The sequence below is a fragment of the Cloeon dipterum genome, chromosome 3 (assembly GCF_949628265.1).
Source record: "Cloeon dipterum chromosome 3, ieCloDipt1.1, whole genome shotgun sequence".
Taxonomy (NCBI): domain Eukaryota; kingdom Metazoa; phylum Arthropoda; class Insecta; order Ephemeroptera; family Baetidae; genus Cloeon; species Cloeon dipterum.
This window is the reverse complement of record NC_088788.1, coordinates 34,997,252-35,021,687: the sequence shown is the minus strand read 5'-3', so window position 1 is coordinate 35,021,687 and position 24,436 is coordinate 34,997,252. Positions and strand designations below refer to the sequence as shown.

General features: G+C 42.0%; 6 protein-coding genes and 1 long non-coding RNA gene across 13 annotated transcripts; 4 read left to right on the top strand and 3 right to left on the bottom strand.

The window, feature by feature from the left end:
• Positions 1–2,693: 2,693 nt before the first annotated feature.
• On the bottom strand, positions 2,694–4,959 carry WDR79 (WD repeat domain 79). The gene is made up of 3 exons (XM_065485312.1): positions 4,711–4,959; positions 3,655–4,646; positions 2,694–3,240 (listed from the first exon to the last, which is right to left on the bottom strand). Exons 2-3 carry the CDS (start codon positions 4,620–4,622, stop codon positions 2,820–2,822), a joined length of 1,389 nt encoding a protein of 462 aa, XP_065341384.1. The 5' UTR covers positions 4,623–4,646; positions 4,711–4,959; the 3' UTR covers positions 2,694–2,819.
• A 655-nt stretch (positions 4,960–5,614) lies between these two features.
• On the bottom strand, positions 5,615–7,958 carry LOC135940163 (WW domain-binding protein 11). The gene is made up of 9 exons (XM_065484942.1): positions 7,729–7,958; positions 7,531–7,656; positions 7,376–7,473; positions 7,087–7,325; positions 6,850–6,929; positions 6,602–6,795; positions 6,423–6,543; positions 5,983–6,340; positions 5,615–5,927 (listed from the first exon to the last, which is right to left on the bottom strand). Exons 1-9 carry the CDS (start codon positions 7,790–7,792, stop codon positions 5,711–5,713), a joined length of 1,497 nt encoding a protein of 498 aa, XP_065341014.1. The 5' UTR covers positions 7,793–7,958; the 3' UTR covers positions 5,615–5,710.
• Positions 7,959–8,448: 490 nt separating this feature from the next.
• Positions 8,449–9,276, top strand: LOC135939138 (uncharacterized). The gene is made up of 4 exons (XR_010574720.1): positions 8,449–8,627; positions 8,710–8,780; positions 8,838–8,904; positions 8,961–9,276. It is a non-coding gene; the product is annotated as an uncharacterized LOC135939138 (long non-coding RNA).
• An 89-nt stretch (positions 9,277–9,365) lies between these two features.
• On the top strand, positions 9,366–10,150 carry LOC135939136 (uncharacterized). The gene is made up of 4 exons (XM_065483347.1): positions 9,366–9,521; positions 9,582–9,652; positions 9,707–9,776; positions 9,830–10,150. Exons 1-4 carry the CDS (start codon positions 9,426–9,428, stop codon positions 10,043–10,045), a joined length of 453 nt encoding a protein of 150 aa, XP_065339419.1. The 5' UTR covers positions 9,366–9,425; the 3' UTR covers positions 10,046–10,150.
• LOC135939135 (histone deacetylase HDAC1-like) lies at positions 10,063–13,537 on the bottom strand. 2 transcript variants are annotated; one of them, XM_065483345.1, is made up of 6 exons: positions 13,380–13,537; positions 13,190–13,315; positions 12,780–13,063; positions 12,299–12,672; positions 11,019–11,745; positions 10,063–10,526 (listed from the first exon to the last, which is right to left on the bottom strand). In XM_065483345.1, the coding sequence occupies exons 3-6, from the start codon at positions 13,060–13,062 to the stop codon at positions 10,495–10,497; spliced, it is 1,416 nt and encodes a 471-aa protein (XP_065339417.1). In that variant the 5' UTR covers position 13,063; positions 13,190–13,315; positions 13,380–13,537; the 3' UTR covers positions 10,063–10,494. The 2 variants fall into 2 exon arrangements, with proteins under 2 accessions (XP_065339417.1, XP_065339418.1); XM_065483346.1 differs by having other exon boundaries at positions 13,375–13,529.
• Positions 13,538–13,786: 249 nt separating this feature from the next.
• On the top strand, positions 13,787–17,961 carry LOC135939134 (kinetochore protein NDC80 homolog). The gene is made up of 13 exons (XM_065483344.1): positions 13,787–13,839; positions 14,037–14,198; positions 14,384–14,653; positions 14,716–15,050; positions 15,183–15,404; positions 15,454–15,575; positions 15,630–15,756; positions 15,815–16,020; positions 16,081–16,290; positions 16,349–16,453; positions 16,506–16,627; positions 16,679–16,784; positions 16,841–17,961. The coding sequence occupies exons 2-13, from the start codon at positions 14,047–14,049 to the stop codon at positions 16,898–16,900; spliced, it is 2,037 nt and encodes a 678-aa protein (XP_065339416.1). The 5' UTR covers positions 13,787–13,839; positions 14,037–14,046; the 3' UTR covers positions 16,901–17,961.
• A 332-nt stretch (positions 17,962–18,293) lies between these two features.
• Sec23 (transport protein Sec23) lies at positions 18,294–24,411 on the top strand. 6 transcript variants are annotated; one of them, XM_065486915.1, is made up of 18 exons: positions 18,294–18,409; positions 18,511–18,733; positions 18,790–18,920; positions 18,979–19,065; positions 19,121–19,276; positions 19,330–19,526; positions 19,578–19,722; positions 20,204–20,248; positions 21,015–21,289; positions 21,343–21,485; positions 21,542–21,693; positions 21,755–21,861; positions 22,054–22,207; positions 22,258–22,584; positions 22,641–22,796; positions 22,853–22,918; positions 23,059–23,082; positions 24,160–24,411. In XM_065486915.1, exons 2-18 carry the CDS (start codon positions 18,586–18,588, stop codon positions 24,250–24,252), a joined length of 2,406 nt encoding a protein of 801 aa, XP_065342987.1. In that variant the 5' UTR covers positions 18,294–18,409; positions 18,511–18,585; the 3' UTR covers positions 24,253–24,411. The 6 variants fall into 6 exon arrangements, with proteins under 6 accessions (XP_065342987.1, XP_065342991.1, XP_065342990.1 ...); XM_065486917.1 differs by having other exon boundaries at positions 18,322–18,409; positions 18,520–18,733; XM_065486916.1 differs by having other exon boundaries at positions 18,323–18,409; positions 18,515–18,733.
• Positions 24,412–24,436: the final 25 nt, after the last annotated feature.

The following is a 24,436-nucleotide window of genomic DNA, read 5'->3' as shown; positions in this document are numbered from 1 at the left end:
TTGCTATACAGTCAACTATGCAAAATGTTCTTAATTGTTGGCCTATGTAAAGCTCTACTTTAAATCAACTAATTAATTATTTATCCGTATATATCATAAAGTTTCATGAAGGGTCTGTGCTTTTCAAATCGTGAGCTCTTCTATTCTGGCTTTTTTACTGATTTAATTTCAAAACAAGGAGTTTCCTCATAGATCTCAACAAGGTAAAATCTGTCATGAAAAATAGTCCAGTGGCGTAAATGATTGAGAAAATTGTCGAAATATTGGTCTAAATGGTCATCTTCAATTTCCGGCCCCCACACATGTAGAGGCCGTGCACTAATCCGATAAAAGGATTACGAATTGCATCACAAGGTAACTTTATAAACTCAACCGATCGGTTACTCTGATAGATACACAAAAATCGGCAATATAATTTCACAAGAGTCCATTTCTCACTCTGAAAGGGACTGCACTTTTGTTTTTCTTGTGGACCCCCAAGTGACAGTCAGAAGTGCGGCTGCTGCTCCCCACTGAGTGGCGCGCGGCGGTTTTAGGGTGCTTGTCAGGGCAGTTGCAATTATCGTTCAATGATCCTAATGTTGCGTACAACCCGAGGACTGCCTTTTTGCGGCGCCGCGTTGATGAATCCGGGCCGGACGACTGCGTTTATAAAACGCCGGCTCCGGCTGTGAGTCACGCGTCATTCGTATTTAACTGTGAAGATGAATAAAGCCGACGCCGAGAAGGGGACAATACGCGAGTTAAGTCATCCTGTTCAAAAAAAGAACATTAGACCCCAATTTTTCTTCATTTGCAGACAAAAGCAGCAACACAGCTTGAAAAGATGAGTGGCGGATATATTGCTTCATTGGAAATTAGAAAGCTCTTCTCTGTATATATATCTATTTTGCGCGAATTCTGGCTTACGTGACGCATCGCGCATGCAAATTGAAAAACAACGCAAAGCTCAAGGCTTTCCATAAAGTGTCGGGTTCAATGGCGAGAGATTCTCATCGTAATTATCCAAGGTGTGGCGCGCGCACAATAAATAATGCCCCTTTATGTCAACAATCGTATTATCTGCCGCGTTTGCATTGCACACTCACTGACACACCGCGCGACGGCAATAACGCCGGCCGCGTGCGTGTACTGTGTACGTGTATCGGGCAGCTGGGTCAGAGGCAGGCGAAATCATGATTAATTGAAAGGCGATTCGGCACGGCGAATGTAATCAAGCGGGCAGGCAACCACACCTGATGGCTATTTGCGGCCGTGAATCACACCTTTGATCTGCAGCAGCATCTCGGTAGCCCTCGCAGCATCTTTCCCTCTGTTTGTACACACACGTTCGAGACGCTATGCGGCACACGGGCCCCGCTCCAAACCTACGTTGGAATAAAAATCAGGCAAAAAAATTAAAACGCCGAGCCAATTTGATAAGAGCGGTGACCGTAATTGCCTCCTATGCCTGTGTATCTTTGACTGCATGAAGAGATATCAATTTAATCTTTCTTGAGGGATGCACCAGAGTTTTGTGACCCAGTTAAATTTCTGTTTTGTGCTGAGTAAAATTAGGAATTAATTGTTATGACAGTTCAATTTCAAATTTTGCTGAATTTCTCAAAAAATATATTATTTTTTCGCTTGATCTATGTAAATGCGTGCAAAAATTACCTAAATTGTGAAATTTTTAAACCCGGTTTCCTCAAAAATTAAAAAAGGCCTTGCAGAATTTTAGCTTCTACATTCCCAATCTGCAGAAAATATTTAATTAATTATTGTTTACATTGTTTCAATAGTAACAGAAGAATTTGAATAAATTGTTAATGGCCCGATTTGCAGGAGGTCTCGTCGCGGCTCTGGTCGGCCGCCGCCGCGCCTATAAAGCAATAAAAAATGCTCGCATAAAATTAAGGATGATGTCACATCGTGTCATTATTAATTTATTGTTGCTACTCGGGCCAATCACGCCGTGCCGCCCTTTTCAATCTAATTGCCGCCGGCGCTATGGTGCCTTCCTTGCTCCCATGTGTGTGTCGGCACATTTTTACCATCTCGCGCCTTTGATATGCAGATCGATTTGCCCCCTTTTCACTCTTTCGGTCCAGCGCGTCGTAAAATTTACTGCCCATTTATGAGCCGCTATAGCTGTCTATCACTTTTAAATCGTCCGCGCAAAAAAGCCGCCCGCTTATTTCTCTCTCCCATTCAACTCGTCAGCAAGATGCGACTTGACGCAAACTATTTATGCTGCGTTTTTAAAAATAAGAGGCGGGATGTGAAGCAAATATTCATGATTTTTTTTTATTTCAGTTGCAAATTAATGTTTCCATAATTAAAACAATATGAGAACCTTGCTATTAAGTAAAAATTCAACACTTCCAGTGCTTGACCAAATTTTCATGGCAGATTTCGATTCCTCTCATTGATATCTGTCCAATATAGCGAATATACCTTTTTTAGGGAAACTCTCTGATGTGAAATAAGATTTCAAGTAAGGAGACAGTCCCACTAAATAAAAAATTACAGTGCTACTTATAAATATAGGCCAATTTTGGCTTCAACTGAATCCTAAAGAACGAGTTCATGCATTGGCCACAATCATTTTTCAGTATTTTGCAGTATCAATCCTCTTTAAATTTCCCTTTTCTTATTATTCTCAAATTTGTTGAAGAATACCATTTTTAGAAACTAGAAAACAACGTTGAATAGTAAAACGACTGAAATTTCTGAGCCACGAAATATTTTAATAGATGTTTTTAAAAAAAATGTATCCAGTAAACTAGATGAAATAAATCGCTCTCAAGAAAAACACAACGCAATTACTTTGAAAACAATCAACTGTCCACCTGGGCATTGTTATCACAGTCACTTGTTTCCTTTGTGAGCCACCACATCTTGAGGCAGCACTCTTTGTCCTCATTGTCAGGCTCGTCATCTTCATCGTCGCTACCAGCGAGGTCAAAATGTCTTTGGCCGCTGGTCGTGGCCACCATGGGCATGCTGGGGTGCAGGCTGACCCCATTGACGCAGTCCGAGCTCGCCCTCCAGCTCTTTTTAACCCCCATCGGACAGTTTTCGCCTCTGGCTTCGTTCAGGTCGTAAACTGTGACCAGGCCGCTGGTGTTGGCCGAAAAGAGAAGGTTCTCACGCGACAGGTCGAACTGCACTCGCTGGTTGGTCGACACGCTGCGCTGCATGATGGCAAGAATGCGGCCGGGCGAACGGGTGTCCCAACAGATTATCTCGCTGTCCTGTCTGCAATGATAAAATATTTTTCATGAAAAATCGGATTTATCTATCCAATTCTCCCTGTTTGCGATTTTCTTGTGACATTTTTAGCTATTAGAAAACATCAAGTAGTTCTTATAAATTTGTAAAGCAAAGAGTGATTTTTTTCAATTCAATTAATTTATTTCATCGTTTTTGAATAAATCTAAGGTCTCAGCCAGCCGCCAGTTAAAAAGGGTCAAAAATTAAAAATTGGAGGAGAAACAAATGTCTTTCTACCCTTTAGGTCATTACTGTCAAACTTCACGTTTAAAAAATTGTCAGCCGCGCCAGCCGCCGGTGAAAATGACCCAGCTGCTGCCTTAAAACTCGCGGCTGAGCCCTCTATTGTTATTTACTTTTTTTATTTATTATTAAATCTAAAAGCCAATTAATTTATACCTGGCACCACTGAAAAGTTTTGTTCCATCTGCAGAAAAAGCGAGCTGCGTGATCCCACCCCTGTGTCCGTGGAGCAGGCTGATGAGCTCCCCGTCCGGTTCTGCGTACAACCCGACGCTTTTCCTGTAACTTCCGACCGCGTACACCTTGGGGTTGGCCTCGCTGACTGCGATGGCAGACACGATGCCAGGCTGCCGGTACTCGGAAGGTTGGAGGTGGTGCTTCAGTTCCCTTTTTTCGCATTCCCGTCCTGGACGGCCGAGATCGAAGAGGCGAATGAAGTGGGTGGAGCCGCAGTAAAACCTCTGGCCGTCAGGGGCAAAGGCCAGGCTGCTGGCGCCCTCAACCTCGTCCACCCTGTCGATGGGGGAGTAGGAGGCGCGCAGGCGGCCGTCGAACGCGTCCCACAGGTGCACCGGACACCTCGCGCTGCAGGACAGTAGGCAGCAGGTTGCGGCGTCCATCGAGGACATCTGCGGGTACCAGCAGAAGTCTTGAATGAGGCCGCCCTCTTTGATGACCACCGCTTGTGGAATGGTGTCCGGTTCGGACGGAAGGCTGGAAGACTCTTGGTAGAGGAAGCCGGGCAAATTGTAGATCCGAAGAGTGTTGTCTGAATTGTTGGTCAGGATGCAGGTGCCGTCCGGAGCCCACTTGCAGCCCTTCAAATACTGCTCAACGCTGGTGGTTTTGAAGGAGATATCTTCTCTCGCGATTTCTGTGACCTGAAAGGCCGTTAGTTGCTGGGCTGGGGCTTTGAGTTGATCAGTCTCATTGCTTGAAACCTCTGGAGTTGGTTCATCTGGTGAAATGACTGGCAGCGCTTCAGTTTCAGGCTCCTCTGTTGGCATTGGTTCTTCGCCGGCAGTCTGAGTCTTGCTTTCAGCAATTGAGTCATGGTGAGCCTCTTCTGGCAGTTCTGGCGGCTCGCTTGTGTCCATGAGACTATCCTTTTCCGTACTGTCCATTTTGTTAAATATTTTCAGAGGCACCTGACAAAAATTTGAATAATTTATTAAAATTAATTCAGTTAAAAAACTGTGCTATATAATATACCTGTTATAATTTATATAATTATTTTATGTGTATAATTGTTGACATGTTTTTGAATAAAAATCAAATAAAAGAACGGTTCAAATTTTTATCTTCAATCCACGGATATTGAATTTGTTGATCTAAAAAGGAAGAGACCAATAAAAAATAAAAATACACGATTCCTGCTCTGAATCAAGGAGACGAAGAGCAGATTTGTTTACACCACTAGTTGGGCATGCTCCCAGCAGATGGCGATTTGCAATTGCAACCAAGAAGGCAACAAAAAAGGCATGACTGAGTGGTCCTTTATAAGCTTTGAAGTTGTGTTTAGTCGAAAATATATTTTGCCAGCATTATAGTATGGACTAAATACATCCAATTTAAATAAAAAATCACCCATCTCAGTTTAATTTTCAGAGTAATCTCTGTCCGAAATAACATGCAACCTCCATAAGGCACGACCTATTTCAATGTTAACATCGCGGTCCTCTCCAGCCTCCAGCAGATTTCGGTAGCATGAGATAGTTTTTGATGATTGGAATCGAATGAGCACTAAAATATGTGGTGCAAATAATGTTGACTTTAAGAAAAAAACATGCCTCAAAGCGATTGCTGCGCTGATTGGCTGGCTTTGGTTCGCGCGCTGACCTCTCGCTGCGTGCTTCTGTTGACTTAAATTCCCTTTTACAAAACCATAATATCGATTATCCGTGCATGATTTTATCAACACTGACTTCGAACTTTAAAATATTGACACATTTTCTAACTTATGATTATCTGTTAAGCTGAACTGTTAAATTGCATTAGTATTTTATAAAATAGATACAATTAAATATTAAAGCTAAACTTTATAATTCCGAACAATTAAATATATTTTGAATCCCGATTTGACTGATTAAAGGCAAATAAAAAATAATCATTCCACTATCACTTGATCTTTTAGGGATTTATTTTCACCATCGTGTTATACGGCTTAAATATATACACAAACGCTACAAAGATTTTTTTAGCAAAGATTCAGCTAGAGCAACGAGGACATTTCATTCATGAACTGCATGTAGGCGTCGTCCTTGTTCTGGGTGTTTGCTTGAGCGTGGCTGGCTGCAGCGGCAGCCTGTTGTTGCGCCCTGGCAAAGCTGTTGGCCTCAGCTCTTGCATCGCTCCTCTTGCTCGGTTTCTCATCTTTTCTGGCCCTGACCGACATGGGCATGAACCTGGTAATGTCGGCACTCAGGTTCCTGAAAACATTTGGTCAGTCTCAAAAGGAACACAATTTTTGTTAGAAATTCGAACCTGATTTGCGGTTTAGCCTCGATTGTGGCGCCTTGTTTCTTTGAGGTTGACTCCACCGTCTGCTGCCTGGAAATGAGTTGCGGAGCTGCGGACAACACGTTGGGGTTTCCCGCGCCCGGAGGTGGCGGCACCATTCCCAGAGGAGGCGGGATGCCGGGAGGTCGTGGGATGTTGCCCATCATTCTGCCCGGCATGCCTGGAGGCATACCGGGCGGCATCCGCATGCCCATTCGCATGCCAGGGGGTGGCGGAGGCATGGCTGGCCGCGACTGCGGGTGTCCCGGCGGCAGTCGTACACCGGGTGGTGGATGCATCATTGGCCGCATCATGGGTCGGTACATCAGGGGCGGAGGTGGCGCTGCAAATTTTATTTTCCATTAGGTTGATGTGAGAAGTGCGTCAATAGAATCAAAAAGATTGGGAGGAATTCTGTCGCATACCAATTCCAGGGGCAGCTTTCTGGGTGTCGTCTACAACCTTATCCTCAGCCTCTAGCCTGGATATTCTGCTGTTCATATCTGCCTGCCTGTCTTGCTCTCTTTTCCTGTGCACTTCCTCCATCTATCAATCAAAAATGCATTCAAACAATCCCAAAAATTTACTTGACGCGAGCAATCACCTCTTTCATGAACTCGTCAATATCTTGACCAGCCATTAGCAGCATTTTTTGTTGGAGAGCGGTTGGCTGAGCCTTGCCATTGTTAGGCAACTCCACGTCCTCGGTTGCTGGTGGCATCAGGTCCTCTTCTGATTTGTCCTCGGCAAACCGAATCGTTCGAGGCCGGTCTTCAATGCCATTTTCGTTAGTTTCCTCTGTGAAGACGAATTAATATCAATCAGTTCAAAAACTGGGCATAAAATACGTACCATCAAGACCTTCCTCATCGTCAATGCTTAAGTCTGGTGGAGGTCCTGGAGGAACTCCAGGGCACTGGCCATCCATGATGCTAAAAGACATAAAAAAATAGTTTTATATTTCTTGCTTCTAAATCCTCAAAGCACTAAGCAAATAACTAAGATATAATTTACCACATCCTGGTCAAAATTCTGGAAATGTCCAAAATAGTAAAATTTTGTTTAAGCGCTTTTTAAACATCATTATACCCATAGGCTGACGACTTCTTCAATATTCCGTGGACAACTGTGGAGGGCAAGTCCGTAGGCAGGGGGATGCTCGAGGTCAGACTGTCTGGGATGTTGATGCTGGGCAACGGGATTTCGTTCACGGAAACGTTCTGGGCGTATTTGACACTTTCGTAGAACTGAATCAGCATCGCCCTTCTTTTATCATATTCCATTTCCAGCTTCCTCATTTCCATCCACTTATCAGGATCCTCCTTATTCTGCAAATAAAAACGTTAATTTGGCGCAAATATTTGCTTGAATAACTTGCATAAAGTTTCATGACTCGGTTGAATGTCTCCTTCAGTTTTTTCCTCTTGTCCTTTAAGACTTTTTCGTTCAAAGGCGATGGCTGGTAAACATTGTACTCTGCAAGATTTTCAATGAATCAGAATTCATAATAATAGTCAACTTGAATCTTTTTACCCATATTATCAATCTTCTCCAACTCGAAGATGATCTGCGAAGGGTCTTTGCCTTTCAACACAGCCGTCCGAACCGCTTGTCTCTGCTTCTTGTTTTTCTTTAGCTCTTTTTTCCTTGCCTCTTTCCCTGTAAAATGAACACAAATTAATTAACAGAGTGTGTTATTGATAAAATGTGTGGTAAAATTTAGCCACTCACTAGCTTGATCAGTGGGATTCATGTACTTCCCACTTTTCGTGGTGTTAATCGACCTTCGACCCATGGCTGAAACGGACTCTCAATCACTTTTTTGTTCTCAATTAGGCCTCTCCAAGAATTGAGACAAATTCTTCCGCAGCAACCCGTCTGAAGTGACCGCTGACTTGCTGCAAAAATATATATTTTTCGGCATCGACAAAGTAAACACAGGGATGTCTAGGTGTTTGTATTTTAGTTTGATATTTACGACTTTAGTTACAAGTTGGCTCAAAAGGAGGCGCAGGCTTTGATTTTCCCGACAGCAGAGGCGGGAAGTGCTCGCGCATTTACGAGACAAACTCACTATTTTTCTCGCCTCTATTAACCTCGCGTAAGCAAAAAATCAGGAAATTTTAAATAAAAATATGAATAGTATATTGTAAAACATGAATGAATTTTAAGATACATAGGGAGGGAAACGGTGAAAATGGGGGTATTTTTTATATAATAGATAAAATTGAGGTTTCACAAATTCAGTCCATTCACTATTATTTTTTTAGCTTTTCCGAAATTTCTCCTAAATTTTCCACTTTTTTTATCAAAATTACAAAGGAAAGCACGTGAGTGTGTATGCGTGCGAAAGTAAAAAGATAGTTGCACGCGCACGCATTTCCCTTTTTATTAAACTCCCACCAAAAACCTTGACATTTATTGCTGATAAAAACCAGCTAGCGTGCTCTTATGTACAAACTTCAGTTGGTGTCAAACATCCGTATTGAATTACCCGAATTTTCCAAATCCTAAATTATCAGTATAATTTGGAGATGAGTCAAAATTTACTAAATTTCACCGTGGTGTTGTCCCTTATGCTGATCGCCATGTCTCACGCGTCTTTGGGAGTTCGTCGTGTCGAGTTTCTCGTAAGATATAAATACATATTAATATCCTTAAGAATTTCATAGTTTTATATGTATTTTTGATTTCATTAATTATCAAACGCAGCATTCCGGTGGGTGACACCTAGGGATGTTCCCAGGCCCAAGTCAATTTTACTACCTGCATTTAAATAAATAGTAAGCGCGGAAATAACAAATTATTATTCAAATTTATCCATTTTTGCTTACAATTAGCGAAAACACAAGGAGCATCGTCATTAAGAATATGAAACCTACATTAGTGTTCTACGAGGATGATAAAGTAATTATTTTCAAATTAACTTGATTCTGGCAAACATTAAAAATTAAATTTCGTAGGAAATCGGGCGGGAGAAAATCTGGTGGAGAAACCAGGTAGAAGAGATTCACGAGTTGTTCAAGCAGTACGAAATTAAGCTGAAGGAAGTGAAACCAGCGCCGAGTGCTGCTGAGACTCAGTCACCAAAGGAAGATTTGTAGCATAATTATTGCTGCTGCAAATTTGACCTTATTTCGTTTAATTTATGATGTCAGTGGCGCAAACCCATCAAGCGGTGGCCGCTGATTGACGCCTTCAAACGGAATAGTTCAAATTTTCAAGCAATATTGTATTTGTTAAATACAAAAAATAAAATCCTGCCCGTCCACTATCTAATTGCGAAGTTTTGTTATCTCTTTCCCACACTGGGATTCGTCCACGTATTGCTCGGCATTGTCAATATCAGGGAGCGGAAAAGAACACGTAGGAATTCTTACAGTTGGTTTCCAGAGGTGGTCGACGCAACACGGATATATATCACAGCAATGAAAATACTCACGCTGACGTTAGCTTTAGTTTTAGCCGTCATTTCGGAAACCGTACAAGACGATGAGGGAAAAGCAGTTAGGGCAGTTGTTAAGGTAAATATTTTCAATGTTTTAATTCGCTTTCTGAATTTCATAGAAATGATATTCTTTTAGCTCCCTACCAAGTGCAAGGAAACCAAATACAAGGAGATGTGCAAGTTCTACAAGAAAATAGTACCAATTTAGTAACCTCTTCTATAAAAAAACTGAATTTTCGAATGAAATTTTTTTAATTTTAGCGAAAACGTAGAAATTTGGAGGCTGGAGGATCAGAAACCTATGGTGACCTTCTACGGCGATCGCGACCAGGTTCGTTTGCGTTTTTGCTGTTTCAGGAGTATATATTGTGAACTTTTGTTCAGGTGGTTGACGATGTTCCCATTTGGATTTTGCCCAAGGATGAATGGGAAGTTGTTTTTCTAGACAACGGACTGAACGTCAGGAAGGAGTTCAGGCAATCGCATCAGCCACCAGCTAATGCAGGCCAGTGTGGAGCAGAAGCGCCGGTCACTGTGCCAAAAGCCAAAAAAGAGGCTGGCAAGAAAGGACAATCGAAAAAGGAAAAAACAGAGTTGTGATTGATATTGAAAGAAAATTGTATTTTTTTTTAACTCACGCGTCATATTTTATTGACCTGAAATTGTATCAAAAGAAGTAAAAAAAGAGATGAGACAAAGAACAAAGGAGGCTTTTCAGTAACTTATGAAATCGGGAGTTCTATTTTGCAATTTAAAAACCAAAATCTTAACTTGAAAGACAAGGTTGGGAGCTGAATCATCATAAGTGATTAAAAGGTTCGTGATAATGTACAGTCTTTTTCGCTGAATACAAGGAGGAAGAAACTGGATTCTTTTAAATGCGGACAACTTGTTTCTTTTCGTAGATATTGCGTCAAAAATATTCTCAAGATGCACCAGCAATCATTATTGAGCCACTTTCAACCGTAAAATCTCTTATTAACTACACAAGGCCGATTACCAAAAATTAAATAGTCAATTTTGGCTTTTTTCATAATACCTGAACGCAATTACTGTGCCGAGGCCGTTGCATTACTAGCACCTGCAACATAAAATTCAAGTGGTTAACAGCATTTTAGAAACAAAATCAAGTAGGTAGAGGTCTCTGCCAGCCGCGCTGCGCCAGCTGGCAAATTTTGGGACACGTGGGCAGCTGGTACCCACCAGTGAAAAAGAGTCAAAAATTGAAATGTGCTGGAAGAAATGTATTTCGGCCCTTTGGGTCGTTAAAGACCATCTTTTACGGAGTCTGAGCACACCAATCGATTCTTGAGGGTCGGATTAGGTAAAATGGATATTTTTCCTGACCAAAACACCCAGCGCGACGTGCGAACTTTTTTTGCCGCCAAAACAATCTGAACCTATTTGCGTGAACTGCGCATGCGTCAGAGCTGGCAGGATCTGACAGTCATTCGTACAGGCGATCTCTCTGCAAGTGCTCAAACCAGCTCTGACGCACGCGCACTTCTCGCATTCATATGGTTTAGGCGGCGAAAAAAGTTCATTGTTGGGGGAAAATACAGTTGTTACTCACCATTGTCTTTTGTGTCTTCGACAGGTTTCTCGTCGGCCTTGATTTTGTTCTCAAGCTTTTCCAGTCTGGGCTTCTTTCCCTTGTGAGATTTCTGCTCCTTTCGGTCGCCCTCGTCCTCACTGTCGGAGAACTCATTGTTGGCGGACACCCGTTTGTCCTTGTCGGCCTGGTTCTGCCGGCTGTCTGGGTTGTCGTCGTCCTCCCTGTCCACCTGCATGGCGTCCTCTGGAATGGCCTGCATCTGCACGCTTGGCGCGTGCGGTAGCATGCGCAGGTTCTCGAACAGCTGGTTCTTGATCTTGTCCAGGTACTCGTTTGTGTTCTGGTTGGTCATGTTGGATGGGCTGATGTGCAGCTTGAAGTCTGGCCCAAAGTACTCGAAGTAGTCTGTGTAGGGCAGCTCGTTAGGGATCTCCTCGCCGAGCGCGACCGCCGTCTCGTAGGTCCAGCAGCGCGACACGTTGCGTATTGTGTAGCCGCCACCACCCACCATCAGCAGCGGGATGTTGTACTTCTTGACGAACTCGACGCACTTGCCGTGTCCCTTGATGGTCAAGTTGAAGCAGCCAAGCCGGTCGCCGGTCAGTGAGTCCGCGCCGCACTGCAGCACCACTGCGTTCGGCTGGAATGTCTCCATCACCTTGGCGATGATTGGCTTGAACACGCTCTCGTAGCTCTCGTCGTCGATGCCGTCCCTCAGCGGTATGTTCACCGAGTAATACTTGCCCTGAAATCACAAAATAACAGAGCTTACATTAGATTGTGTTTGTATAAGAGCTAGAAATAAGCTTTCTTGAGACAGTAAGAGCAATAGAAAATTTTATTCTTATAAAAGACCGTCTTTGACGAAGTTTCCGAGCACACCAAATCGATTCTTGAGGGTCAAATCAGGTAGAGTGGATATTTTTTCCGACCAAAAGGTCCAGAGCGACGTGCGTAGCACAAGTAGAACCTTTTCCCGCCAAAACAATATGAATCTAAAATATCCAAGAAGTGCGCATGCGTCACAGCTGGTTTGAGCACTTACAGAGAGAATGCCATTACGAATGACTTTGTTCCAGCCAGCTCTGACGCATGCGCAGCTCTCGCATATAGGTTCATAATGATTTACAAAGTCAAATTAACTCATAAAAATCATCACGATCAAACATAGTTTGTTTCTAAATTGATTTTAAATTTTTCCTAAATATTTTTACAGTACACGTAACTCGAAAACAATGCTAGATTAAAACCTATGGACTAGTGGTCCATGTAAACATCACGAAAGTAAACAAATTTACCTTTCCCGCGCCGATATCCTTGAGATCACCAGTTCCAGGGAAGTACTCTCCATACTTGTGGAAAGAGACGCACATCACACGGTCTGTGGTGTAAAAAGCCTCCTCGACTCCATCGCCATGGTGGACGTCGATGTCGATGTACAACACCCGCTGGTGATATTTGAGAAGCTCAAGGATTCCAAGGACAATGTCGTTGACGTAGCAGAAGCCCGACGCCTCAGACTTTTTGGCGTGGTGCAGTCCGCCACCCCAGTTGATGCAAATGTCTGACGCTTGCTTGTTGATTTTGACAGCGGCTGCCACGGAGCCTCCGGCCGACAGCTGGCAAAACTCAAAGAGCCCATCAAATACAGGACAATCTTCACCGACGTTGACTGCAAAATAAAATTTGTTTTATTTGAAACACTTGTCGACAAAATGCGGATTTGATCTCTCAGAAATTAGGGTATGTTTGCGAAGGGGAAGCAATATTTTGACTCACATCTCTGCATTTGTTTGCCATAGTCGGACATGTTGTCCGGTCGGATGGACCGTAGGAATTGGATGTAGTCATCACTATGGAACTTGGTCATCTCATCGCCCGTAGCCTTGTATGGCCGGTAAATTTCCATTTTGCGATAGAGGCCATAGTTCAGCAGCAGGTTGTGGGTCATCCGCATGCGGTGCGGCTTCATCGGGTGTCCCTGCCCGTAGTAGTAGTTGCCAATGTCACTATCGTAGTAGTAGCACACCTTTCGGCGGTTGTGTGGTGTTTGAGTGGTCATTCTGAAAAATTATGTACAACATAAATAAACTGGACTGAATAATGTAATTTGAGCTCTAAATGCTATAAATTTAAAACAATTTCTTCATGCAAACGCAAACAGCAAGCACTGAAAATCCGAATCTCACCTGCTGAATTAGGAGACCCTGGACAATGCAGAGATTTTTGGACAGAGATTAACTATCGCGGTCTAGGCTGCTGATTAATGCATCAAAAGATGTAACCTGAACAACCGCACCGATTGAAAATGAGGCCTGGAATAGAAACAATAAATTTGTTTACAGATCACTCGGCAATGTAAATAATGCTGAACCTCACCGACAAATCCTTAATCACCGGGCCAAGTTGCTCCTCGTTCTCGCAAGCTGCAATCTGAGCGCGAGCTTCTTATGCGTTGTTAATGCTGCTCACCCGCACCGCCACTTTCGTATTCGTAGTCACGATTGTCACGGTACAAGAGCAATGCTAACGCTTCCCTTACAGATCCCAGTCCTGCAGCGTGCTTTATAGTTTGGGACAGTGGACACAGATGGCGGTAGCGGTAACAAAAACTGAAAAGTGGGAATGCTGCTCATCCCACTTCTTCTCAACGGACCATTTGGCGCGTATCCGAACTATCGCTCCAGCTGAGGGCGGGCAGGCACACTTACAGTGAAACTGAGGTGAGAACGTTGGTCGTTGAATTTGTTCTGTTCACCTACACATTTTTCAAATTTGCTTAATAGATACATTATATCGACGGTGCTTTTGCTTTTTACGTGCTGAGCTGCCCAAACAGGTTGGCGTGCATTTTTATTTATAATAGTACATAATTTATATGTAAGATATGTGTGTATGTGTATGATTAAATTTTACGATTCCTTAAAAATTATCGCAGCATGTCTAAGGAATTAATAATGCGAATTAAATAGTGTTACATTACTTGCACATTATTTATGAACATAAATGTATATATGTACATACTTTAATTTCTAGCAAGGACAAGATGAGCAGGAAGAGTAGCATACCTTTAATAGCAAACCCTACGCGGCGTAAATCAAGCTTCCGCTATTATATGTCTGGGAGTCAAGGAAGCCAGGACAATGAAATGCCATCAGTTTCAAGACCTGCGAATTCGGCAAATTCCTCATATTTCTCGTAAGTTGAATTTGACGGAAACTGCGCCACTAAATAATAGTACATATTTATTTAAGTACATATATTGTGACATTTGTAGGTAGGTTACATACCATATATACATACTTATAATATACATAAATATCTAAGAAATTTTTATGTAATATAGATAGATATATTCTTAATAGACTTGAATACTTTTGCAGACAGCCACAAAGTCAGAACAGCCGCCAAACTTTGATGCCTAATGATTTTATGGCGGGTCCATCCTCTTCAAGAGCTGGTCGTTATGGCTCGAATGCTGCTCCTACAAGGAAGAGGAGGTCATCCTCACAGGAACCTCCAGCCTTGGACAAGAGAAGGACTTTTGATATGGCAGTCTTTGATCAGCACAACGCCGCAGGCCTCCTTCTAACCCCAGTGAGACCAAATCCTAGCAAAAGCCCTGGATTCAGTGGCCTCGCCTCAACCAACAGGTAGGCATCTTTTTACAGAAACGAGGAACAAGACTACATAGAGTTTCTTTTATTTTTCAAAGGGGAAGTGCCTCAAGCAGGCGCCACAGTTCCAAACTGCATGTCATTCCCATCAATGGCCAGAAAACCAAAGATCCCAGGCCAATCAACGACAAAAATTTCCAAAGCAACGCTATCTCCAAGATCCAGAACTTTTTGCGACGCTGCTCCCCTTCCATGGCAAACATCAAACTTAAGCCGCTAAGCAATTCCACCCTGGTGCAAGTATTTAACGCCATTTACAGAGAACTGGACCCCAGCACGAACGTCACTAACAGTGACTACGCTGACAAGATCAGCAACATTATCAAGAATCTGGGCTATCCGTCTAACATCAGCAAGTCTAGTTTCATAGCAGGTGAGAAAATACCAGAGGTCCTTGGCGGCGTCTCAAACGGTTAAACATTCAAGATTTTTAAAAGGGATCTGTGTTTAAAATTTATGAATAATGTTGAGTTGATGCTCATCCGTAACAACTCATTGTTTGCAGTTGGTTCTGGTCATGGTGGAGTTCAAATTTTGGCCATGCTCTCCTGGCTTGTTGATTGCGTTGAGATCCTGACTACTGTGGACTTTGAGAAAAGTTGCTTCCTCACAGACACCACAGATAACAAGATGCACAAAGGGGCCAGCCTCACCATTCTGGGCATGTATTCGAATGCTAAGGCTGGGGAACCTGAATTGGAACAGGAAGAAGTGGACAGGATGTTCTGTAAGTTTTCGATTCGCAAAGAATTCAATTTTTAAAATTTGTCCTTCAGTCGAGGCGATTGGTGACGACACTCCTGATGTGCATACAGAGATGGCAAACCAGATTGAATCTGTGAAACAGGAAATAGATGTCATGGAAAAGGACCCACGCAAAATTGAGGAGGATGAAAAAGTAATAATAGCTCTTACCATGCTCTCCAATTATCTGTATTCTCTATTTAATTAGGTCCAGCAACTGGACATCATTGAAAAGAGAATCCACGAAATCAGACAGACCATTGAAGAGTACAAGGTTTCCTCGGGGACTTTAAAGGCGAAAATCAACACTGAGAAGGAGTCCATCAAGTCTCTTGGTCAGTTGCACATTTTGGAAATTGCTAATTTCACAGTCTGAATATTTCACTGTTGCAGAGAACGACAACAAACGTTACAAGGACATGTGTTCCGAACTCAGTGACCGGATTGAAAACCAGATATTGAAGGCCACAGAAAGAGACAGCATCATCGCTCAGTGCAAGCAGTACACTGAGCAGATAAAAAGTCAGAATGAGCATTTGGAAATCGTGCACCGTCTGATTGGAAACGCAGACCTGAAGATCTCAAAGCTGCAATTAGAAGTGCGTTTTTTCACTTAAAATTGTATGAACCAACTTTAATGACAAGTTTTCCCCATTCAGACTCGCTCCCTGATTCACGAAATCAACAAAATTGTGCTGGAGCACCAGTTGCAAGAAAAGTACAAATGGAGTCACGCTCCGACACACAACAACGCCAAGGAGAACATGCTGGAGACCAAAGCCATGTGGCTCAAGGGCATTGAATCCATGGAGCATGTAAATGACAGAGATTCCCAGTGCCTTGCTAAACTGGTGAAGGATATCGAAGAGGTGAGATGATTATTTAATATTAATGTATGTGTTAATGCTGTAATTTTGACATTTCCAGTTGAATGAGGCAAAGACGACTCTAAACGATGAGCTGCAGAAACTGAAAAAGGAATGCGATCAATTAGACAGCATGATTACTGAGCGGCAAGGCCAATCTCAAATGGTGAGAAAGATGTGCTTGTTTGAATCACTGATTTATTTGCCATGTCATTCAGAATGAGCAAGAGCTGAAGGCCAAGATTGAACTCACTCAAGAAAGATGTTGCAAAGTGAAGAAGGAATTGGAGGCAATGCCCAAATTAGCGGAGGTCCAGGAAATGATTGACAAAATCAACAAGTAAATCACTGCCAATCAATCTATTTCAATCCACTAAAAACCGTTTCACAGGGACACTCTGCAGGCAAAGGAAGATTTGAGACTCAGAAAGGAGTTTTTGGAGGGCTACTTCTTCCCCAAATTCCTTCAAAGGCAAGCTGAATTTGCAGAGGAGTTGGTAAGTTTATCCTATGTCAATGTAAACACTTTAAATATCTTTGGACCGTATTTCAGACTCGAAGAGTGACCGAGCCATTCAAGAACATAGGTGTGAAAAAGGCTGAAAAGAAGTAAGCCAGTGTCCTCCAAACTTTGTACATAATGTTCCTCCGATATTCTTTAATATTATTCAGTCCAATAATTTCAATTTTAGACTGGAATTTAAAATAACCATGTAGCATGCAACAAAATAAATTCAAACTTTTAATATGCCAGATTTGTTAGAAAATAAGTTTATTATTTATAATATTGTTCATGCCGCAACAAACTGGCGCAAGACCTTTTACCAACAGTAAAATTTACCAGTGTCCGACAAATTCAAACAATATATTTTTAAAGGTTGATTTATTCAAAAATGCTATTCAAAATTCTAAGATCTGGAAAATATTGGGGTGAAAGATTTCTAGGCGGGTACAGTTCAGAATTCTCAGGAAGTGTGGAGGAAATGTCTTTGATAAAAGCGTCTCCTTCCATGATAGAGCGCATCATGAATGGATCATTCTGGAAAAAAATTTTAAAATATTTTTGTAAGAGAAGCAACTTTTAATTTACATCATGCCAGCATTGAGCGCATTACTGCAACTGCATTGGCTGCAGCTGCAGCAGAGCCGCGTTAAATCGAAATTGATTGCAGCGCCGAGCACCTATTAGTTTCGCAGCCAACAACGCATGCATCAACGTTATATTATTTAACTTAGTTAATTTATTAGACACCAAACGACGAAACGACTTCGATTGTTACGTTTTTTTATAACATGATGCTTGAGGTTTTTTGACACAGTCGAGATAATGCTATGTATAATAGTTAAGCAATACATTAACAATTTTCAGTAACTAAAGATGAAAACAATAATGAGAACAGATGCGTGGAAATTATACTCAAATTATAGCCGTGAATTGTATTAAATAATATAGTCCAATCAAATTTAGACATGGCAGGGGTTCCAAAAAATTTGGGGTCAAAATATATTATTGTCGTTTAATAATACTATGAAATAATATTGTTCAATAATTTCATATTATTTTTCATTCGTATAATAATCTTTTAAAACTTTATTTAATAATGTTATTGTTTTATGATTTATTAGTTTATGTAGAGATGCGTTTACTGCTGAATAAATAATCATTTTAAATAATATTATATATGTGGCAGACTCAATCTTTTCGCCCAACACTCACTCTACTTCTCGCTAGGATAGGGCATTGCATTGATTCTTCCCATCAGAGAGCTAGAAGTGTGAGTGAGCGGAAAGTGTGAGTCCCCCTGTTTATAAAATAAATGTCATCGCCATCAATATTTCTTATAGTTTTCAATTAAAAAGGATCAAGTTATTGCTTAAAATGAATTGCGAGCTCACTCTGCTGCTTATTGTGCTTTTAGGAAATTATCGAAATCTATGTAGTATAGTGTGAATCAGGTGTGAATCGAGCGTGTCCTCCCTACCCCCTTTCGCAACATACGCAACACGTAAACACAAGTCCAATGTTACGTTGGTAGCTCTGCTTAATTGTGACGTGTCTGTGTTCTATCATCATCTGGCTGTCAGCATAGCAAGGGATTGTGGTCAATTCGGCACTTCTCTGGTAATTTTTCGTCAAATTTTATTTAAATAACTCTGAAGAATTCGACTGATGTGCTCGCATTGACAATACTGACACTTAACCGGCTGTCTTTATAATTTCAGTCTGAACAGAAAGAAGTCCAAGAGAGCACAGTCTGAGCGGCCCCTCGGTGTCACACATTCATCTTGAGGGCAAAAATGACGACCTACGAAGAATTCTTGCTGCAAAACGAGGAGAGGGACGGCATCCACTTCACCTGGAATGTGTGGCCGACCAGCCGGATTGACGCCCAGCGTCTCGTTGTCCCCCTCGGGGCCCTATATCAACCGCTGAAAGAACGCCCAGGTCAGATCTTCTATCTGATGTAAAATTTAATCAAACTAATTAATTGGTTTTCTCAGATTTGCCACCCGTGCAATACGACCCTGTTCTTTGCAGTGGCAATGCCTGCCGTGCCATCCTGAATCCCTTTTGCCAGGTGGACTACAGAGCAAAACTCTGGGTGTGCAACTTCTGCTTTCAGAGGAATCCCGTAAGTTTTTTCGATTTACACACTATGGTTTAATTATTAAGTACCCCCCTTTTCCCAGTTTCCCCCTCAGTATGCAGCCATCTCGGAACAACACCAACCGGCAGAGTTGATACCTCAGTTCTCCACCATAGAGTACACACTCATGGTAAATCGCACCAAAATTTTTTAATGCACATCCCTCTAAAAAAGGACTTTTCCAGCGGAATCAAGGCTTGCCACCGATATTCCTGTTTGTGGTGGATACATGCGGCGATGAAGAGGAACTCACAGCAGTCCGCGATTCCTTGCAAATGTCACTCAGCCTTTTGCCACCGAATGCTCTAGTTGGACTCATAACCTTTGGAAAAATCATTCAGGTTGGATTTAAAATTGCGTAAAAGACCAAAATTTAATCCAAACGTAAATTCAGGTGCACGAATTGTGTAGTGAAGGTGTTTCGAAGAGCTATGTATTCCGTGGCACCAAGGACCTGACCGCAAAGCAGGTGCAGGACATGCTGGGCATCGGCAAAGTGGCCCCAACAATGCCGAGGCAGCAGCCGCAGCAGCCTGGCATGCCCACCATGATGCAGCCTCAAGCTCAACAGCCGCAGAGTCCAGCCAACAGGCAAGTGGAGCTAAATTTAGAAAAATAGGGTTACTGACTAAGCTGATGCAGATTCCTCCAACCTGTGCACAAGTGTGAAATGAGTCTGACCGACCTGCTCACCGAACTGCAGATTGACCCCTGGCCAGTGTCGCAGGGAAAGAGACCGCTCAGAGCAACTGGAGTTGCGCTCTCTATAGCCGTTGGATTGCTGGAGGTAGTTTTTACTCTCATTTAGTTTTTAATCAGAGGTCTCGGCCGCTAGATTTAAAGCGGCAGCTTAACCATTTTTTTTTGCTCGGCAGCGGCTGACAATATTTTTAACGTGAAGTTTGATAGTGCATAACGATCCAAAGAGCCGCAAGACATTTTTTCTCCTGCACTTTTTAAATTTTTATCCTTTTTCACCGGCGGCTGGCGCAGCTAAGCCAGATTCACGGTGGCTAGCATAATTTTGTATTTGCCGTTTTCTCCAAATCTGCAAAAGTTGCTTAAATCGTCAAATCGATACATTCCCGCCGCTGTACGCGGTTGACATCAGGAAAAGATGCACGAGAATTCAATGACTTCTAGAGTTTCCTTGTTAGGTCCTCTAAAAATTCAACAAAAATACAATTTGTGAAAAATAAAACTAAAATTGGAACACTGCAATGTTGTATATTAACAGGTCACGTCTTTGATGGGCCCTTATTTTGCAGGCTACTCTTTGCATTGGTCCTGATTTTAAGAACTATGGTGCTAGGGTAAATTGATGAAATGATTAAGTTTGACTTTGTGCGTTTGGTAAAATAAATAAGCCCTCATTCTCATTACTAAACAAAGCTCGCAACTTTCGCCCTGCCCAAAATGCCCCCACCCCAGTCATAACATTTGTATGATTTTTGTTACGAGTTATTTACCATGATTCATCATAAATATATTAAATGGGGAATTCCAACCAATTTGTCAACATTCTTTGACTAGGCAATTTATAATAAAATTAATAATCATGAAAGTTTTGCCTCTAAAAATTACATACAGACAGGATCGCAAATACCCGCATTTTGTGGAAATGCAGTGTATTGGTAAAAAATACCGTTTTTTTTTTCAATTTTAGCAGTTTCTTGCAGGCAATGTTTGCACCTTAGTTTTCAATAATTTTCTAATTATTTGCTTATGACCTCGACTCAAAGAGATTATTCGGAGAAATTGAGGCAGTACATATCAGTAGAAAAAATCTGCTCAGTTAAACAGACAAAATATTGACCACTTCGACCGCAAATTTAAAATTTTCACAGGGGAAAATGGAAAAATTCATTCCTTGCATTTCATGCGCAAGAAAAACCAGTGGTGAAAAACCAGGTGGTAAGCAAATGCAATCCTGTTTACAGGTTTTTGCATCCCTTGGTTTCACTATTGCGCTTTCACCTTCATGTCGAGTTTGCATGAGAAAGTTTTGCTTTGGATTTGTTCTTTTTTTAAAATTCATACTAAAGACTGGCGATGTTTTGAACTTGACTCTCTCCGCAGTGCTCGTACCCAAACACCGGTGCTAGAATCATGCTGTTTGTCGGCGGGCCGTGCTCCGAGGGGCCTGGCCAAGTAGTCAACGATGAGCTGAAGCAGCCGATCCGCTCGCACCACGATATCCACAAGGACGCTGCCAAGTACATGAAAAAGGCCATCAAGCACTACGAGGGTTTGGCGGCCAGAGCGGCGACCAATGGCCATGCCATCGACATTTACTCTTGCGCGCTCGACCAAACTGGCCTTTTGGAGATGAAGCAGTGCTGCAATGCTACTGGGTAAGCACACGCTCATCACAAAATTTGGCAATTAATAGTATTTAACTCTCCAGGGGCCACATGGTGATGGGAGACTCGTTCAATTCAACCCTTTTCAAACAAACTTTCCAACGAGTTTTCATCCGTGACGAAAAAAATGACTTCAAGATGGCCTTCAATGGAGTTTTGGAAGTGAAAACCTCGAGGGAACTGAAAGGTATGCGCTAAAATCGTCTGTTTTATAAATTCTAATCTGACTGATGCCAATTTCAGTGCACGGAGCCATCGGTCCTTGCGTCTCAATGAACATCAAAGGCCGTGCCGTGTCGGAAACAGAAATCGGCTTAGGAAACACCTGTCAATGGAAGTTATGTACATTAAGTCCCAGCACGTCTGTTGCAGTATTTTTCGAAGTTGTTAGTCAAGTAAGAACTTTAACTCTAATCATTCTTGACTTATTGATTTTAAAACTTTTTTAACTTTCAGCATACTGCACCCATTCCACAAGGCGGCAGAGGTTGCGTTCAGTTCATTACCCAATACCAACATTCTAGTGGACAAAGAAGAGTTCGTGTGACAACCTTAACTAGAAAGTACGTCCTCCTTTCATAGTTGATATTTACTAGAGGTCTGACAATATTTCAAACGTGAAGTTTGATAGTGCTTAATGGCCTGAAGGGCTGGAACACATTTTTTCTCCTGCACTTTTTTTATTTTGATTCATTTTTACTAGCGGCTGGCTGAGAAATTAAATTTTACCAAGCTTAACTCTCTTTAATTGACAGTTGGGCTGACGCCTCGTCTAATTTGATGCACATTGGGGCCGGCTTCGATCAAGAATGCGCAGCAGTGTTGATGGCCAGACAGGCTGTCTTCAAGGCGGAGAACGACGAGACTCCCGACACACTGCGCTGGGTGGACAGGATGCTGATTCGCCTCGTGAGTGCGCCGTCGGCTGGTCCAGCTCGAGTCTAACGCTTTGATTACAGTGTCAAAAGTTTGGTGAATACAACAAGGACGACCCAAACAGCTTCCGACTGCCGGACAATTTCAGTTTATACCCGCAATTCATGTACCACTTGCGTCGCTCACAATTCCTGCAAGTCTTCAACAACAGCCCGGACGAAACGTCGTTCTACCGGCACATGCTGATGAGAGAAGACCTGAACCAGTCCCTGGTGATGATCCAGCCGATTTTGTACAGTTACAACTTCAACGGCCCCCCGGAGCCAGTCCTGCTGGACACAAGCAGCATCCAGCCCGACAGGATCCTGCTGATGGACACGTTTTTCCAAATCCTTATTTTCCACGGAGAGGTGCGTTAGCTTCTAACAAGTTGGGGCCTATCTTTAAAAATACTTTGCTATTACAGACGATTGCCCAGTGGCGAGCCCAATCCTACCATGAGAAGCCCGAGTACGAAAACTTCAAACAGCTGCTGCAAGCGCCGATCGATGATGCCCAGGAGATCCTGCAGAGTCGCTTCCCGATGCCGCGCTACATCAACTGTGAGCAGGGTGGATCACAGGTTAGCTGAGACAAATTTTCGACCAAGAGCACAAACTTTGAATAATTTGTTTCCAGGCTCGCTTCCTCCTTTCGAAAGTGAATCCGTCGCAAACCCACAACAACATGTATGCGTACGGAGGCGTAAGTACAGTTTTAGTCTTGATTTTTCTATTGTGATGCTAAATTAGTTTGGTTTTAATGCACATTGCATTTTTTGTACAATTAAATTAATAGAGATTGATCCTTTTGTGATGCTAATCTGATCTTGATTTTATTTGTAGCTCATGGCGCCAGTTCAGCAATCGGTAGAGTTTCTTTTGAATTATTTGCTTATCGTCGGTCTCAGGGCTCAGGGGCAATTATTGATTTATTACGATAGGGCTGTGGAATTTAGACGGTTGAATATTATTCTTTTTCTGAGCTTCTAACCATGAATTAATGCAATTTCAAGCCATTTTATTAATATTTAAAATCGTTTCATTCGGGCAAACACAAAACAAAGTGAATAATATTTTCTTCGCGCTTGGAAATGTTTTTCATTTTTGACACATACGAAAGTAGGCTTTGTTACAATTTCTCAGACATGTTAAAAACAGTCAGAACTGTTCTCATTTTGTTTGTAATAATTGTTTTCATTTCAATTTTAGACCTTTTTGACATTTTAAATTCATTCATTCATCTTTGCTTCGTGGAAAAAATTCTGGTCCTGCTCCTTTTGGTAGTAATGGAAGACGAAGCAAATTAAGGTTCATGAAGGATTATAAAAGGGTTCAATTTATTCTAGAAAAAAAACAATTTTCGTTGTAAATAATTTTCAATTTATGCTGCAAAACATTGACCGCTCAAATTTTCGTTATCAGTTTTGTCATTTGTACAACTACCTCAGTTTTTTCAGTGAAAATGCTGAATTTTGACGATAACGACTAAATATTTGTACTCTTTCCCGTAAAAACCGTCTAAAATTTAAAGCCCTAGTTATGAAATGTAAATTAATATTCTCAATCTTCCGGAATGTTTCCACCCACTTGGAACTACGCATGTCAATATTTATGACTAATTTCCTAACGTGATTTGCATAATAATTTCAAAGTGATAACCGCAACTATTTTCGTCTAAAGTACATTTATGTTCACTGTGCATGTATTTCTAACTTGCTTATTTACTCATTACTTCTCACTCGCTGATCTCTGTTGTGCTTACCAAATTTTCTTACTGATTCCGCACTCTATATAACTGCGGGTTTTATTTTCACTCCTGTACATCTGGGTGAGCGCCGACGGGTCAAGCTGTTCTGCTGTACATACGTATCTCTGCTTGCAGCGCTATTTTCCATGTCGAGTTGATTTCTGGCCGAATTTTTCTGATTCGGTTTTAAATTGCAGGCCGATGGCGGTGCTCCAGTTTTGACTGACGACGTGAGTCTTCAGGTGTTCATGGAACACCTTAAGAAGCTGGCCGTCTCGTCCACGGCTTGAAGTGACACCAGGGAGCGCCGATAATAAATTGTTGTTTTAAATTTATTTCCATTTGTTACACAAAGTTTTACTGCGATTTGGAATTTATACGGAAACAGCAGATTGGCTAAATGTGTACCGAAAGCTGCTGGAAGTAAATAAAAGGTTCGTTGACCATAAGGCTTTGCGTTTCATTCATTATTCA

Bases quoted from the DNA above. Each gene is read 5' to 3' on its own strand.
- LOC135939134 (XM_065483344.1), top strand. From the start codon at position 14,047: ATGAGCAGGAAGAGTAGCATACCTTTAATAGCAAACCCTACGCGGCGT. The intron at 14,654-14,715 runs GTAGGCATCTTT...TATTTTTCAAAG, and splicing joins GGCCTCGCCTCAACCAACAG to GGGAAGTGCCTCAAGCAGGC. The intron at 16,628-16,678 runs GTAAATCACTGC...ACCGTTTCACAG, and splicing joins ATGATTGACAAAATCAACAA to GGACACTCTGCAGGCAAAGG.
- WDR79 (XM_065485312.1), bottom strand. From the start codon at position 4,622: ATGGACAGTACGGAAAAGGATAGTCTCATGGACACAAGCGAGCCGCCA. The intron at 3,241-3,654 runs GTATAAATTAAT...TTATCATTGCAG, and splicing joins AAACTTTTCAGTGGTGCCAG to ACAGGACAGCGAGATAATCT.
- LOC135940163 (XM_065484942.1), bottom strand. From the start codon at position 7,792: ATGGGTCGAAGGTCGATTAACACCACGAAAAGTGGGAAGTACATGAAT. The intron at 7,657-7,728 runs GTGAGTGGCTAA...TTCATTTTACAG, and splicing joins GAATCCCACTGATCAAGCTA to GGAAAGAGGCAAGGAAAAAA. The intron at 6,544-6,601 runs GTGATTGCTCGC...TTTGATTGATAG, and splicing joins TTGACGAGTTCATGAAAGAG to ATGGAGGAAGTGCACAGGAA.
- LOC135939136 (XM_065483347.1), top strand. From the start codon at position 9,426: ATGAAAATACTCACGCTGACGTTAGCTTTAGTTTTAGCCGTCATTTCG. The intron at 9,522-9,581 runs GTAAATATTTTC...ATATTCTTTTAG, and splicing joins CAGTTAGGGCAGTTGTTAAG to CTCCCTACCAAGTGCAAGGA. The intron at 9,653-9,706 runs GTAACCTCTTCT...TTTTAATTTTAG, and splicing joins AAGAAAATAGTACCAATTTA to CGAAAACGTAGAAATTTGGA.
- LOC135939135 (XM_065483345.1), bottom strand. From the start codon at position 13,062: ATGACCACTCAAACACCACACAACCGCCGAAAGGTGTGCTACTACTAC. The intron at 12,673-12,779 runs GTGAGTCAAAAT...TTTATTTTGCAG, and splicing joins TGGCAAACAAATGCAGAGAT to TCAACGTCGGTGAAGATTGT. The intron at 11,746-12,298 runs GTAAATTTGTTT...TTGTGATTTCAG, and splicing joins AGGATATCGGCGCGGGAAAG to GGCAAGTATTACTCGGTGAA.
- Sec23 (XM_065486915.1), top strand. From the start codon at position 18,586: ATGACGACCTACGAAGAATTCTTGCTGCAAAACGAGGAGAGGGACGGC. The intron at 18,921-18,978 runs GTAAGTTTTTTC...CCCTTTTCCCAG, and splicing joins TCTGCTTTCAGAGGAATCCC to TTTCCCCCTCAGTATGCAGC. The intron at 19,527-19,577 runs GCAAGTGGAGCT...AAGCTGATGCAG, and splicing joins CCGCAGAGTCCAGCCAACAG to ATTCCTCCAACCTGTGCACA.